Below are 16683 nucleotides of genomic sequence, written 5' to 3'. Positions count from 1 at the left end.
GAAGAAGAAGCCACCTATGACCAAACTCTTGAATTCCGTAGAGGAGGTGATGGCCAGCCAAGACGATCCACTCGGCCAACCCAGCAGTTCTACCAACCTCCCCGGGCTCGGACCTAATATGAGAAGGTAAAGTTGACATTGTGAGGAGCTTTCCATGTAAAGAAAGATACTATCATGTTAAATATATAAGTCCAGTTATATATAACATATTATATTATATATAATAATATATATATTATTACTATATATAATAATATATAAATATTTTATATATATATAATATTTCATAATAACATAGACCTACCTCATTTTATTGTGCTTCATTGTATTGCACTTCACAGATATTACATTTTTTACAAATTGGAAGTTTCTGGCAACCCAGCATCAAGCAATTCTATCAGTGCCATTTTTCTAACAGCATTTGCTCACTTTTCTGTCTCTGTGTCACATTTTGGTAATCCTCACAATATTTCAAACTTCTTCATTATTATTATATTTGTTTTGGTGATCTGTGGTCAGTGATCTTTGTTGTTACTATTGCAAAATGATTATGACTCACTGAAGGCTCAGATAATGGTTAGCACTTTTTAGCAATAAAGTATTTTTAATTAAGGCATGTACATCGTTTTTTAGACATAAGGCTATTGCACACTCAATAGACAACAGTATAGTGTAAATATAACTTTTATATGCACTGGGAAACCAAAAACTTAGGGTGATTACTTTATTGCAGTATTCACTTTATTGTGGTGGTCTGGAACTGAGCCCTCAATATCTCTGGGGTTTGCCTGTAATAGAAGAAAACTAATGTTTTAAAACTACTTTCAATTATAAAGTATTTAAGATAATACCATAGTTACAAACTACTTTTTCTCCAAACCTTTCCCCGCAAATGCTATCCCTAATCCCCTTTTCTCTCTATACCTACTCTTTTCTGTTGGAGGTGATGACAATCAGTGAAATGACTATAGATTTGAAAGCAGGAAGAAGATGAAAGAAAACAAAGGACTAAATAATTATCAACCTGGGTAATTGAGTTTATTTTTTGTTTAGTTGATTTCAGTCCTTTTTAAGAAAGAGGAAATGTTATATATATATCTTCAGGAATTGGATGAAGACAACATGACTGCTTATTGAGATGTAATTTTGGGGCCTTATGCTGTCGATCCAGAAACTTTCATCTTAGAGTTTCAGAAAGAGAGTTGGTATCTGAAAATCGTCTTCAGTAGGAAGGAAGAGAAATATAACAAAGTCAGCAAATTATAGGACCAATCTAAGACATCTCATTTTGATGAACAAAGACCTTACTTCTTAATATGTTTTTAGAAAGAAATACTTTCGCCATCTTTGGTAACATTTCTATCTTTTCCTTATGCCAGGGTTTTTGAATATTTTTTTTTTTAATAATTAGAGTTTTCCCGTTACAGCTTTTGTTATACATCACATAAGACTATTTTAGACTTTATATCTTTTTTCTTAGTCTCTTCTTAGTAGCAAGACTATTGAGAATTTTTAAGAAATTGTTCCCAGTTCCTTATTTCCTTATTCCTTATTTCAGCTGTTCATTCCGATAATGCTGTTATCCACATTGTATTTTTCCCATACTAAGTGACTCTCAAACCAGCCAATACTGTTTAGCACTTGAAATGCAGCTAGCCTGAATTGAGATGTGCTATAAATAAAAAATGCATACCAGATTTCAGACTTAGTTTGAAAAAAAACTCAATAATTTTTATTATTTATATATCAAAATGATAATATTTTTAATAGATTGGGTTAAATAAAAAGTTATTACAATAATTTCACCTGTTTATTTTTACTTTTTAATGTGGCTACTAGAAAAGTAAGAATTATGTATGTCTCACATTATATTTCTGGACAGCACTGTTCCAGAGTCTTATATCTCCCGCAGCTTCCCCAAAGCTCTTTCATTGGTTAAAAATTAGTTCTGTCATCCTAAATGAAGAAATGTTTTCTTATATTTTCTAGCCCTTTGCTCCTTATGTAATAGTGTGCCTGGAGCAGAAGCCTGATGCTATTTGACTTCTGATTTACCCGAGTAAGCCAGTATAGCACCTTTTTCCTCTTATCGTTGGTTTTTCTTTGCACTTAATACAAGGCTGTCAAGTAAACAAACGTGACCTATTGTCCACAGTATCACAGAAGAGCTATTTCTTGACTTTGGGCATTTTTCTGTAGCATGCAAGAATTGACCAAAGCAGAATCAAAGTATACGTAAGGACTTAGCAACTTTACATTGTGCACGGTTGAACATCCACTTTTAAAATAAGCTCAGTGTGCTTATAATTAAATCTTATTTAAGGTAAATGAAAACAGAATTCCCTGTTAGCTTCCCAGGGTCTTCTAAATTGTTTAAAACAGGTTTTAAAATGAGGCCAAAGGTTCTCAACCCTCTGATTGCTCTAGGACAGTGGATGCAGCACTCTAGGGCTCTTCAAGGGTGCCTTAGGGCTGTTGAAGGGAGGGCTAGAAGTAGAGAGAAGATGGTGGGAGTGAGTGAGAGTGTAGCCAATGGGTAGAACTCTCAGTCCTCTGGCCTCTTCTTTAGTGTCTTTCATATGTTTTATACATTAGGGTTCCATCAAAAATTTCCTTTGAAAAAGAGTACACTGCTTAAAAGTAAATTATAAACCATAGCCCTGGGGTGATTGTAGCTTATTCATATCAAACTGTACAGTGCAAATTGTTCCTAATCAACTAAAACGTTACAATCTAAGTGGTTCTCTATGTTCCCTGAGCTAAAACTTCCATCTTTCCCAGATGCTTGCTTTGGATTATACTGTTGACATGGAAATCCTCACAGTAAGAAAATTAATTTTGGTGGGGGACGGTCCCATGATGGTATCACTAAAAAAACCTCACTGCAGAATTTACTCTAAAAATTAATTAGTAAGACACATGTGATCTTGGTTGAAAAAACTTATTCATTTTTGTACTTAGTTCAAACATATGTTATGAAAAATTATGAAGTAGAATTAAATATACTATCTTTGAATAGGAGATTCAGCAATAATTATACTTTTTGCTTTTGTCACACAACTGAATATATTATTTTCTTTTTTTTTAAGTTGATATATTTATTACTTTTTTTTCTTAAGATACAATTTTAAATGAAAGGTTTTTAACATAGGCCTTTTATTTTTTTATTATTTTTTAATACATCTTTATTGGAGTATAATTGCTTCACAATACTGTGTTAGTTTCTGTTGTACAACAAAGTGAATCTGCCACATGCATACATGTATCCCCATATCCCTTCCCTCTTGTGTCTCCCTCCCACCCTCCCTATCCCACCCACCCCTCTAGGTGGTCACAAAGCACGGAGCTGATCTCCCTGTGCTTCCCACTAGCTGTCTATTTTACATTTGGTAGTGTGTTTTCTTTTTATTTCCTCATTCCTGGTTTCCATTTAACTTAAACATTTAAAAAGAAGATATACACTGTATCCAGCCATTTGACTCCCAGCAAATATAAGCATGAATTCTAATATATGCTGAAATTTTTGTAAGATTTTGTTATTTAAAATTATTCAAGATAGTGAGAAACACTTAAGACACTTTCTTTTATCACTTCTAAAAAACATAATTTCATAGTCATAATCTTTATGTTTTGGGTACTTTGCTGGGTGATGAATGACACATAGTAGCTGCTAAGTAAGTGTTTTTTAAATCAGTGTATTAAATCAAAGATTTAAAGTTGTTGATGTGTAATTTACATTCTTTGATTATCCTAAGAAGGTTTTTTACAAGCCTTCTATACCATCGCCACCACCACCCACCCCTACATACTCATATACTTCCCCAAAAGTGGAAAGGGAATTAGATTCTGCTTGAGCCTGGTACTAAGGACAACATCAATGCTTAGCAAAAGCAACAGATAGCTGGGAGTTAGGGCTCAGTGGAGGAGGAGGTCTCTGGGGGCAATGTGGGAAATAGGCCTAGGTCTGAGAAAGAGTTCTGGCAAGTCAGATTCACCCCCTGAGGGGACAGAGGGCCCAAAACCTCTAGTTCCTGGGCTCATCATTGTTACAGACAACTTAGAGATAAGAGCATATATGGATAGAGAAAGTATACATAGTTATTTAATCAATGAAAATGATCAGAACTATGTGCATTTGGAGAGGTTTCTGACATGATTGGAGTCCTAGGAATTAGATACCAGTTATTGGTGGTGGCAGAAGAGTATGGCTTTAGACACGTTAAGAGTTTGACTTTGATGTGTTCGGTGCTATCATGAACTTCTGAATAAGAATTATATGATTAAAATTAAGCTTAAGAAATATTGCTGTTATGACATATATATACTGCTATGTATAAAATAGATAACTAATGAGAACCTACTGTATAGCACAGGGAACTCTACTCAGTGCCCTGTGGTGACCTAAATGGGAAGGAAATCCAGAAAAGAGGAGATAAATGTATACATATGGTTGATGCATTTTGATGTACACTTGAAACTAACACAACATTGTAAATTAACAATACCTCAATTAAAAAAAAAAAAAAGAAAGAAATATTGCTGTTGGATGTAGGATGGATTACAGCACCAGGAGGGAAAGAATCTAAGAAGCTATTGCACTGGTCCAGTCAAAGAGTTACAGCCTCGTGTCCTTCTGTAAAAGGAGAGAAATGGCACACCTGTGTAGAAAGACCTTGTCACACACATCAGCAGGAAGCTCCCTAGTGCCATGGAGGTTAAGGCTAAGTATGCAAAGTGGTTTAATAAATGGTGACTCACTTTTAATTTCATTTCTAGTTTCTTATTTGTTTCATGAAAGAGTAGTCTTCACAGTTTTGCATATTAACCAGAAACCTTGAAACCAATAGCTAAGCATAGACTACTGTATAAATACCATGACTTTGTTTATTTTCTAAGGTCCAGGTTTTAGCACCATTTGTAGCTGGTAAAAGATGGATTTTTAAATGGGTTTTTTTTTTTTTTTTTTTTTTGACAATCTAGATCAGCATCTTTTTGCAAAATTTTTCAAATCAAGGTCAGGGAAGTGATTGCCATAAAGGTAGCTATTATTACAGGACCCCGTGATGCCAGCAGGATAGGCATTGTGTGAGGATAATAGTACCCAAAGCTCTTTATTTTCTAATCAGGAGACTACTTACCTCAGAAGACTTCTGCTCTGTTTGAATGCAGCCATGGGAATGCTACCCATCCCTGCCCAACCATTCTTTCATCCATGAGACTGAAATAGGACTGGAGCAAACAAGGCTTCTCTCACCACCTCTCTCAGCCTTTTCTGTTGTCACCACCCAGAGTGTTTCTACTAGCGTGGTATCTTATAAAGGTGGGGAGCAGGCAGGGGGAGGCGGCAGACTCAAGTAAATTACTTGTGAGACTAAACCATCTCAAAGGTGTTCAAAGGGGAAATGGAGGTGGGTAGAATGGGGGTAGACGTGCATTGGCAGACTGCATCTTTTTTAGGTCATCCTCTGTTAAACTCTACTCAGTTAATCCGAATTCCTGAAGTCCACATGCTAGCAATAGAGGGACTAACAGTGACAGAGATGTACTTTAAGAATTTCTAGAAGAAAAAATTATTTTAAAGGATTTTGCTTTTTGTTTACATACTGATTTATAGAAATTATGTTTATGAATTAACAGTGTCCAATTTGCTCTACTTGTGATCTATTGATACTTATACATACACTTCACATTTACAGGTAAGTTTCAGCAGTGTATCTTGCGTATGGAAAAGTCAATTTGAGGGTTCAGTTTCACTTTCTTCCTCTCTTTTTAAATAGAGTCTTTGTGAAGAAAGGAGCTGTTGACTGAAACATCCTGGTCAAAACCTGTTGATAGACCTCCTACTTTCCCTTCAGAATAAGATGGAGCCATGGTGGATATTATTATTTGGAGAACTAAAAGACAGATTTTAGGGGAAAAAAATTCAACCCACATAAAGAATGGGGAAAAATACAATAAATAAAGCAAATACCTTTTACAAGTGAAAGAATTTTTTCTTCTGCCATCAATAAAACCAGTGCACTATTAAATACATTGTTTTGCTCTATGTTTTATTTGCTGAATGTTATTTTTCTTGTTCATCTGGTACTAACCCCATACTAATTGCCTTCTGTAGAATGGCAATTACAGCATACTGATGCCTCCCTGTAATTACAGAATAAACTGACTTACACAGCTTGCCACATTTCTTACAAAACAACCTGAAGCCAAATAGCAGTTCTTAGTATGGTAACACTACTAAATATGACAGCAAAAAATATTCAAAACTTGTATATGTTGTTTTAGCACTCTATTAATGTAATTTGATGGAAAAACAGGCATTCCCTTCCTTATAAAATGTGCAGTGGATCTTTTAAGATGCATCTGGTTGCAAATAACAGAAAACACAACTCAAACTGGCTTAAACACTAAAGTACTGACTGACTTCACTACCAGAAGCACAGTAGATTTCAGCTGGTTTAATTTAGTGACTCAGAGTTGTCATGAAAGATCCTGATTCTTTGCATCTCATTTCTGCTTTCTCTGGCATAAGCATTCTACAGCAGGCTGCCCCATGTGAGCCCAGGATGGCTACAGCTTCCTGAGCTATTAAATCCAAGGATGGGGTTGGGGTCCCTTCCAGAAGTGCACTTAGAAAAGAAAAGAAGCTTTCACACTCAGGCCACATTTACCTGTATTGTGCGACTTTTCAACCTATGAACCAGAAACTTCAGCAAGGGTCTGTGGGTTAGTTTAGGCCTGATCCAAGTGTCCCACCCTTACAAGTGGGGGCCATCTGCTTTCCTGGAAGCATATTCGATTTGAGGCAGAGGATATATATCTGAAAGTCAGGATACTTGCCGAAAGGAGAGGGAGAGGTGTTGGAAAAGCAACCAGAATGTCCATTACAGAGAACCAGTACGTCTAAACTACAAACTCTTAATTTAATAGGATAAAAATAATAGTCTCAGTCCTATGAAGTAAGAAGTGAGTACTTAAAAAGAAATAAGGAGAAAGAAAGAGGGATGGAGGAAGGAGGGAAGGAAGGAAGGGGAAAATAGAATTCTCTGGTCAAAATAATTGACAAAATTTAGCATTTTGCTTTGAAGGAGAAGGCCTTGACATTTTCTCAGGGCCTATTAACTCTAAGTTTTGTTTCTTGATTAGCCCATGGTCAATTGTTTCTACAGTATCTTAATAAGTGAAAGAGTACAGGTGAGAAAAACATGGCTAATGGTATGGGTTTTTTTGTTTGTTTCTTTTACCATTGCTGTGCATCATAATCAACAAGGAGTTGGGTGGCCTGGGCATTGGTTTTTTTTAAAAAAGATCTCCAAGTAATTCTAATGCATATCCTGGGTTGAAAACTAGAGGAAGGCCCATGGTAGTTTTGATGACTTTGACAACTGATAAGTCAATAAGGGAAGAGGCAGAAGAACGTAACTGAGGTCTGAGAGTAGCTTAAAGTACTGGTTCTCTGCACTTTCTTATTGATAGATGGGGACAGTAGTATCTAGTACAATGTTAAGCCTAGAATAGACTAAGTGGATGGCACTAGTGTTGGCTAGTGGTTGTCATGAAAACAATCCCTGAGAAGAGTTCTGTGTGGTAATGTGTGATATACATGATTTGACCTGATAATCAAGAAAAGTTTAGATTCTAAAGCAAGTGAGGCCAGCCTATCTGCCTTGCTGATTGCTGGGTGCTGCTGGGGCACTGAGGGTGGGAGTGCCATTTCTGACACAGCAAGATGTACTTGGCTAAGTATACCAAAAGCTAAGCTCCACCATGACTTTCTGTTATTAAGGCTAGCTGTAGGTCTGGATATGTGGGTGGAGTGTGTAATAATAAAACAATTGTTAACTATTTGCTGAGGTTTTCCTAAGTGTCAGCACAGTGGTAAGCATTTTTCATTCATTATCTTTGTAATCTTCACAACTCTAGGACACTCTTCCCTCTTTTCCCCTCTTATTCTTTATTTTTGTTTTGTTTTGGTTTGCATTATGGTTATATTCTGTCATGTTAATTAGCCCCTTAGGTTTGTTTCACAGTTTGTTATTGCCATGAAGTGTGACGTTTATTTTTGTTGTTTCTTCCTAGTTCTATAGCAGATCTATCTCTTTCCCTCTCATGGCCTCTTCCTCTCTCACCCTCACTCCTTCCTCTCCTTCCTTTCCTCTTTTCCTCTTATTTCAAACCTTACTTTTTCTTTGAATTTCCATATTTATATTTTTAGCTTAATTTCTTACTTTTTTCTCCTTTCAAAAAAAATGATTTTAAATATAGTTCAAAAATTATTCAGTAAATATGTACTGAGTACTACTCCCTGTGTTTTAGGCACTATGCTGTGAACAAGACCAGCATGATCCCGAATCTCACCAAGCTCCAGATGTAGCTCATCTTAGCAATTTGTTTTAGTATCTACATATTATCCTTTTCAGATTCCTTTTATTTCTTTATTATAAACTTCATTTCTTAAATGTATTTAATTGACTTTTATTTTTGCTAAACTACTAAAAATTATCAATTTTTAGTTTTAATATTTTACCTTCTGCTTTGCTTTTCAAAATGGTTTTAATTTTAAAATATTTTTCACCTCTGGGCCATGGACATTTGTTTTCTGAAGAAAGTCCTCAAGATAGGGGGAAGCACCTGAGGTTGTCTCCAAACTTTTGCCACTTCTACAAAGTAGGCCTAACCTAAAGGATGGTTAGCACTGGTAACCATTTTTTCCCACCCTATACCACTTCCACTTATTAAGATACTGTAGAAACAACTGTGGCCTAATAAATGAAGAAAACTCAGAGTTAACAGGCTCCAAGAGAATTCCTAAGACATACTCCTTCAAAGCAAAGTACTAAATTTTGTCAATTAATTTGGCCAAAGGATTCCCCCTCCACACACTTTTCCTCGCTACTTCTGTCTTTCTCTCTTGCTTTCTCTTTCTTTCTTTCTTTTTTCTCTCTCTCTCCTCTTTCTTTCTCTCTCCTTTCTTTGTTTCTTTGTTTCTTTCTTTTCTTTCTTCTCTTCCTTCCTTCCTTCCTTTCTTCCTTCCTTTTCTTTCTTTCTTTCTTTCTTTCTTTCTTTCTTTCTTTCTTTCTTCCTTCCTTCCTTCCTTCCTTCCTTCCTTCCTTCCTTCCTTCCTTCCTTTCTTTCTTTCTTTCTTTCTTTCTTTCTTTCTTTCTTTCTTTCTTTCTTTCTTTCTTTCTTTCTTTCTTTCCTCCCTTCCTCCTCCTCCCTTCCTCTCTTTCTTCCTTCATTCTTCCTTTCTTTTCACATAACTTCATAGGGCTAAGACTGAAGAGACTGTCTCTGTCACATTAAATAAACAGTTCGTAGTTTGCTGGACCTTCCAGGCTTAGGCCATGATGACAGCAATACCACCACACACACACACTCCCAGCCTCATGTGATTCTCTCCTATTTTTATATAGTTACGTCTTTCTTTGTGACTCTTAACTAACTCATCATGGCTAACCCACTACCTGCAAGGAGTAAACATGGAAGGAACAAAGAAGGAAAATACAACTGATAGTGGTAAGAGTGGTGCTTCCACTGTGACTGGGCCAGAGTGTCTGTCAGACTTGCCAGCCCTGACCCTTGACTGGGACATACAGGAAAACAAGATCTTGGCCCATGTGTGAGCAAGCTAGGGTGTCAGTGCATGGCTTAGAGAACATTCAGTAGGCCGTGTATGTAGTCCCATTTCAGGAACATAGATATTTTATGCTGTTTTTCAAAAGTAAAAAATGTGTGAGAATGTTTGTCACTCTTTTCTGTCTTGCATTCCGTCCTTCCAAAGCAACTGAAAAGATGGTATTACCATTTTCTAAGATGAGAAATACTGCAAGAAACCAGGTTTTGTGTTAGCAGGGCAGAAATCTTACTATTATCCAAGCTTTATCACCTAGATAACTAAATGGGTAATTTAATATGTGGAAGTCATATTTATGTTTTTTCAAAATAACAAAAAAAAATGTTTTTTATAAATTTATTTATTTATTTATTTTTGGCTGCATTTTGTCTTTGTTACTGCGCGCGGGCTTCTCATTGTTGTGCCTTCTCTTGTTACAGAGCATGGGCTCTAGGCGCACAGGCTTCAGTAGTTGTGGCTTTCTGGCTTCAGTAGTTGTGGCTCACAGGCTCTAGAGCACAGGCTCAGTAGTTGTGACACACAAGCTTAGTTGCTCCATGGCATGTGGGATCTTCCTGTACCAGGGATCAAACCCGTGTCCCCTGCATTGGCAGGTGGATTCTTAACCACTGCACCACCAGGGAAGCCCATCAAAAAAAATTTTTTTTAATTCTTGAGGTGAAATGCTGCAGAAAAAGATATTCAGTAAAACAGCATAATATGTTTGCATAAAGGAAAAGACAAGGCCACAGACATCAGAAATGATTTTATAGAAATAGTGAAGAGAACAGGGCTAGGGTTAAAATTGTTTTAACTACAGACGGAAAATCTTGAATTTGGTGGATAGTTTACATACAATGGGAAGGAGAAAGTACAATCAAGAGGAGTAGGTATTCAGCCTGAGGAATAGATTCCACATACGGCTGGGACAGGTCTTCCTTTGTGGGGTTCAGACATACTCATAAACCTGTGTTGTGCAGTGCCAGTGAATGCCTGGCAGACAACAGGTGGGTGGCAGCACAGGGCTAGCTCCAAGAGAGATCATGGACAAGCAGGAGGTCACACAGCACCCACAGGGTCCAACACTAGGAGAAATGTGGGCCTTAGGGTGCAGGCCAGGGTCACACACAAGAGCTCAATCCTCTAGGTTCCCCTTTTGCCAGGTTTGACAACCAATGTGGGGGGAGGGCCTGGCACATTACAGTAAGTCCCCTACATAGGAACCTTCAAGTTGCGAACTTTCAAAGATGTGAACGTGCATTCGCTTGTCCAATCACATAAGTCAGTTCACCTGTCTGGTGTACATTGTCATGTGCGTGCATCCTCTACAAGTGGTTGTGCTTTTGTGTGCTTCACTGTACAGCACTGTATACAGTAGTACAGTATCTTTATTTCAAGGCCAGGATGTCCAGAAGCAAGCGTAAAAGCAGCGGTATATAGCCAATTGTGTTAGGTACCTAGGCTAACTTTGTTGGACTTATGAACAAATTGGACTTATGAACACACTCTCAGAATGGAACTCGTTTGTATGTAGGGGACTTACTGTACTTAAAATAAGGTCACCGATACAAAGTTCAAGGTAATGGTCATAAAGATGCTCAAAGAACAAGGGATAAGAATGGATATACACAGTGAAAAGTATAAAGAAGAACCAAAACAGAGCTGAAGATATAATAACTGAAATAAAAAATACACTACAAGAAATTAACAGTAGATTAGATGGTACAGAGGAATGGTTCAGTGAACTGGGAGACAGAGTAGTGGCAATCGCCCAAGCTGAATAGAAAAAAGAATTTTTAAAAATAAGGGAGGTTTAAGAGACTTCCAGGACAATATCAAGTGTACTAACATTCACATTGTAGGGGATGGAAAGATATAACCTGCTCATGGAATGGAGGTATTAATATTATTCAAATGACCATACTATCCAAGGCAATCTACATATTCAGTGTAATCCCTATCAAAATACCAATGACATTCCTCACAGAACTAGAACAAATAATTCTAAAATTTGTATGAAAACACAAAAGACCCCGATAGTCAAAACAATATTAAGAAACAAGAACAAAACTAGAGGTATCACACTCCCTGATTTCATACTATACTGCAAAGCTACCCAAAACAGTATCATACTGGCACATAATAGGCACATAGATCAATGGAACAGAATAGAAAGCCCAGAAATTAAGCCACATTTATCTGTGACAAAAGAGGCAAGAATATACATTGGGTAAAAGACAGCCTCCTCAATAAACGGTGTTGGGAAAACTAGACAGCAATATGCAGAAGAATCAAACTGGACTACTTTCTCACACCATATAAAAATATAAACTCAAAATGGATTAAAGACTTAAATGTAAGACCTAAAACCATAAAACTTCTAGAAGAAAACAAGCAGTACATTCTTTGACATATATATAGCAATATAACAGTATTTTTTTGGATATGTCAGGCAAGGGGAAAAAAGCAAAAATAAACAAATGGGGCTACATCAAACTGAAGAGCTTTTGCACAGTGAAGGACACTATCAACAAAATGAAAAGGCCACCTACTGAATGAGAGAAGATATTTGCAAATGATATATATAGATAAGGGGTTAACATCCAAAAATATACAAAAAATCATATAACTCAATATCAAGAAAACAAACAACCCAATTAAAAAATGGGTAGAGGAATTGACATTTTTCAAAGAAGGTATACAAATGGCCAACAGGCACATGAAGAGATGCTCAACATCATGAAGCAACAAGGAAATGCAAATCAAAATTACCTTACACCTGTCAGCATGACTATTATCAAAAAGACAATAAGAAGTATTGGCAAGGAGGTGGAGGAAGGGGAACACTCGTGGGAAAGTAAGTTGGTGCAGTTAATATGGAAAACAATATGGAGCTTCCTCAAAAAATTAAAAATAGAACTACCATATGATCCAGCAATCCTACTCTCTGAGGTGTTTATTCAAAGAATACACAAACACTAATTCAAAAAGATATATGCACTCCTGTGATCACTGCAGTATTATTTATAATAGCCAAGGTATGGAAACAACCCAAGTGTTCATCAATAGATGAATGGATAAAAAAGTTGTGGTTTATAGATACAAAGGAATATTACTCAGCCATAAAAAAGAATGGAATCTTGCCATTTGCAACGACATGGATGGACCTAGAGGGTATTATGCTAAGTGAAATAAGTGAGACAGAGAAAGACAAAAACCATATGATTTCACTTATATGTGGAATCTAAAAAACACAACAAATGGATAAACATAACAAAAGAGAAACAGACTCATAGATACAGAGAACAAATAGGTGGTTGCCAGATGGGATGGGATTGGGGGGAGGAAAGAAATAGGGGAGAGAGATTAAGAGGTACAGACTTTCAGTTACAAAATAAATGAGTCATGGGTGTGAAATGTACAGTGTAGGGAATATAGTCAATAATTATGTAATATCTTTGTATGGTGACAAATGGTAACTAGACGTATTATGGTGATCATTTTGAAATGTACAGAAATATCAAATTACTATGTTGTGTACCATGAACTAACATGGTATTGTAGGTCGATTATACTTCAAAAACAAACAAATTCATAAGAAAAGAGATCAGATTTGTCATTACCAGAGAGGGAGGAAGGGGGTTGGGGGAATTGGATGAGGTGATCAAAAGGCATAAACTCCCAGTTATAAGATAAATATGTACTAGGGATGTAATGTACAATATGATAAATATAATTAACCCTGCTGTAGGTTATATATGAAAGTTGTTAAAAGAGTAAATCCTAAGAGTTCTTGTCAGAAAGAGAAAATATTTCTATTTCTTTAATTTTATATCTATATGAGATGATTGATGTTCACCAAACTTACTGTGGTAATCATTTCATAATGCATGTAAGTCAAATCATTATGCTGTACACCAGAAACTTACACAATGCTTTTCAATTATATCTCAATAAAGCTGGAATAAAAAAAGAACATAGGGTTATAATCAACTGCTTCAGTAAGAGAGGCCTCTGAAAGGGTCTCTTGCATTCTCAAAGCAAAGCTTACTAATTTGTTTTAAGTGTTTCCTAATCTGAGAAATGACAAGAATGACAAAGAGACACATTTGAGGAACATTTTTTTTCTTCTCATTCTATTTTTCTCCTTTGAGAGCACAGGTATGAAACATACTAGTAGCACAGTGACTGCTTTGAAAGATTTGTGATCCTTCTGGGCTAGAGAAATACCAAGAAAAACTGGGTTGCTACTTAGAGAATATGGGGCTTAAAGAGGTGCTATTTGTTTGTTTTGTTGTTTATTTGCTTATATTAGAGATTCTGCCCACAAGAGGGTGGGGTGAAACAGCGGTCAAAGGGAAAATGGAAAGTTAAAAATAAGGATACAAATAAAGGAAAGAACTCTTAGGGAAATACTTGAAAATGAAGACAGGCTCTTTAAGCCCCCATTTTCCAAGAGGGCAGGTTGTCTGCATAATGGAGAACTCCCACCCCCAACCCAAAACGTAGAAATCCTGGTATTAAAACTTCTTATGTTATGAGATTTTTTTCTGAGTCATCTGAGGGTGTTCTCTGGGCAGTAGCATGGATTCTTCTGGCACATGGTGAGGTCTTTTTTCCTTGCTAATTTTTCCATCTGCCTTCTTTCCAGATAATAGAAAGTCAATTTTATGACCATGGTTAGACTGACCATGTAGGTTAAAAATATCAAGACATTGCTTCCTGGTATTGTCAGGTCCACATTATATAATCCAGAGTCATAGACATTACAATTTGAGAGAATTATTATGGCATCATATTTAGCTTCACTTTGGGATAATCTTAACAAGTCATATAATGACTCAATTCAGAGATTGCTGGGCTCAACCTCAATGAAACTTTTATAAAAGGCTCTGAGAGACTAGCTGCCCATCTTGCAGGGTCTAGATAGGTTTTAAAAAAAATAATAAATTTAGAACAGCAATAGTAAGGAAATGTAGCCTCATGAAAGGGCAGACAGAACTTTTTTTTTTTTTTTGATACCTATTTTTATGCCATCTGGTTTGAGAGATACAGAAATACCCATAATTTTCACAGGCTGTTAAATGCTTTGAGGTTTATAGGCAAAGAACAAAGTTAGAGGAATGTGGTGACATATTCCAACTTCAGGTGTCATATTCTTGCCCTTTTGTCACTAAAGAAAGGCAATTTTGTTAAAGTTCGAGTTCACAGGATTTCTGCTTTTGTCAGGATAGAGCAACAGGGGATGGCTTTACCTTCCTGCCTGACACACATAAAGAACTGGACTAAATACATGAGACATTGGAACTCAAGACATTGGACATGGGCAACAAGGTAGAGTGACTCTTGAGAGACGAGAAGCAACTGGGTGAACCTTACAATTGCTTCAGCTTACTGCCTGGAGGAAGTTTTAAGGCCATGGTGAAGGGAGGGGGAACCCAGGTGGTACCTGTCAGTCTCTGTGAGTTGAGAGATAGAGGGGAGAGCTTAGGGAAGACAGGTTTGGTAGATTTTGCAGGGCAAAATACCAGAGAAATGTTTGTTTGACCTAAATCTAATATGTAAAACTAAAAGGTCTGGGAGAAAACAGGAAATCTTCATGACCTTGTGTTTAGACAGAGTTGTTATGTATAACATCAAAAATATGATCCATAAAAGAACAAACTGATAAACGGTATTTAATCAAATTAAGAACTTATGCTTCTCAAAGACACTGTTAAGAAAATTTAAAAGAAAACAAGCCAAAGATTTGCAAAAAATATTTGCAAATTACATACCTGATAAAGGACTTGTATACATAATATATAAAGAGTTCTCAAAACACAATAAGAAATCAATCTTATTGAAAAATGGGCAAAAGATTTGAACAGTTGACCAAAAAAGATATACAGATGGCAAATAAGACATGAAAAGATGCTCAAAATCATTAGTCATTAAGGAAATGCAAATTAAAACCATAATGAGGTAACCACTACACACCTATTAATATGACCAAAATTGAAAAGACCCTCCATACCAAGTGTTGGCTAAGATTTGGAGGAACAGAACTCCCATACACTGCTGGTGAGGATGTAAATGATACAAACTGCTTGGAAAACAGTTTGACAGATTCTTAAAAAGTTAAACATATATATACCCATCGTATGACCCTGTCATTCCACTCCTAGTTATTTACCCAAGACAAATGAAAGCAGATATTCATACTTACTATTACTTGTAATAGCCCCAAACTGGAAACAACCCAAATGTCCTTTAACGTGTGAATGCGTAAACAAGTTGTAGTATATCCATAAATAAAATACCACTCAGCAATAAAAAGGAATGAGCTGATCAATAGTTCATGCAACAACAGAAATGAATCTCAGAATAATTATGCTGAGTGAAAGAGGCTAGATGCTCCTCCTTAGGGGGAGGGGAAAGGGAGGGACAAAGAGGGGGGAGAAGAATTTCTATATGCCAATCATACCTCAATAAAACTTCTTAAAAATAATTGTAAACTCAATGTGGATGTTTTCTTGCTCTTCCCCTAACTCACTGAAATAATACTGGACACTCCTGCTGCATTCAATGAAAAAGTCACATCATAACTTTTTACTCTTCACTGGGTTGTGGTGACAGTATTCTGACAGATATAATTGGCTTTGTTAGAAAATATTTAACCTCAAAAATATTAATTCTTTATGATCGTTTTAGAGATATAGAATCTTTAAAATTGCCACTTCATTTGTAAAGCTCTTAATTCTCAGAGGCCAGATAGGTCATTATAATTATTGCTATTTTTGTTGTGTTAGTACTACTTAGACTTTTAAACTAACTATTCTTGGGGCCTGGGTTTTATATATACGTGTGTGTACCTAAATTTTCTATTTTCAGGCTTTTATCTTTCAGAAGCCTCAGGCATTTCTTTAAAAGGACTAGGGTTTTTAATAGAAAACATTTGCTCATCTGAGCCCTTTTGTTTTTTCCTTTTATTTATTATACAATTTTCAAGTACTGACAGAAGTAACTCTAGTACCTGTGGCTTAATTTGCTACTTAATAGGTACCTGTTTTAATTTCATAAATCCTTTA

The 16683-nt window shown here is 36.2% G+C and overlaps 1 protein-coding gene across 6 annotated transcripts in view; it reads left to right on the top strand.

The window, feature by feature from the left end:
• TDRD3 (tudor domain containing 3) overlaps window positions 1-6029 on the top strand; it is a 223456-nt gene extending 217427 nt beyond the window's left edge. For all 6 annotated transcript variants that reach the window (XM_082435823.1, XM_082435825.1, XM_082435828.1 and 3 more), the window contains 2 exons: window positions 1-126; window positions 5778-6029. In XM_082435823.1, the coding sequence (XP_082291949.1) occupies window positions 1-117 (117 nt within the window). In that variant the 3' untranslated portion in view covers window positions 118-126; window positions 5778-6029. The remainder of the gene's footprint in view (window positions 127-5777) is intronic.
• Window positions 6030-16683: the final 10654 nt, after the last annotated feature.

Source organism: Balaenoptera physalus, assembly GCF_965194825.1.
Source record: "Balaenoptera physalus genome assembly, chromosome: 18".
NCBI lineage: Eukaryota > Metazoa > Chordata > Mammalia > Artiodactyla > Balaenopteridae > Balaenoptera > Balaenoptera physalus.
This window is presented reverse-complemented; position numbering and strand designations above follow the sequence as displayed.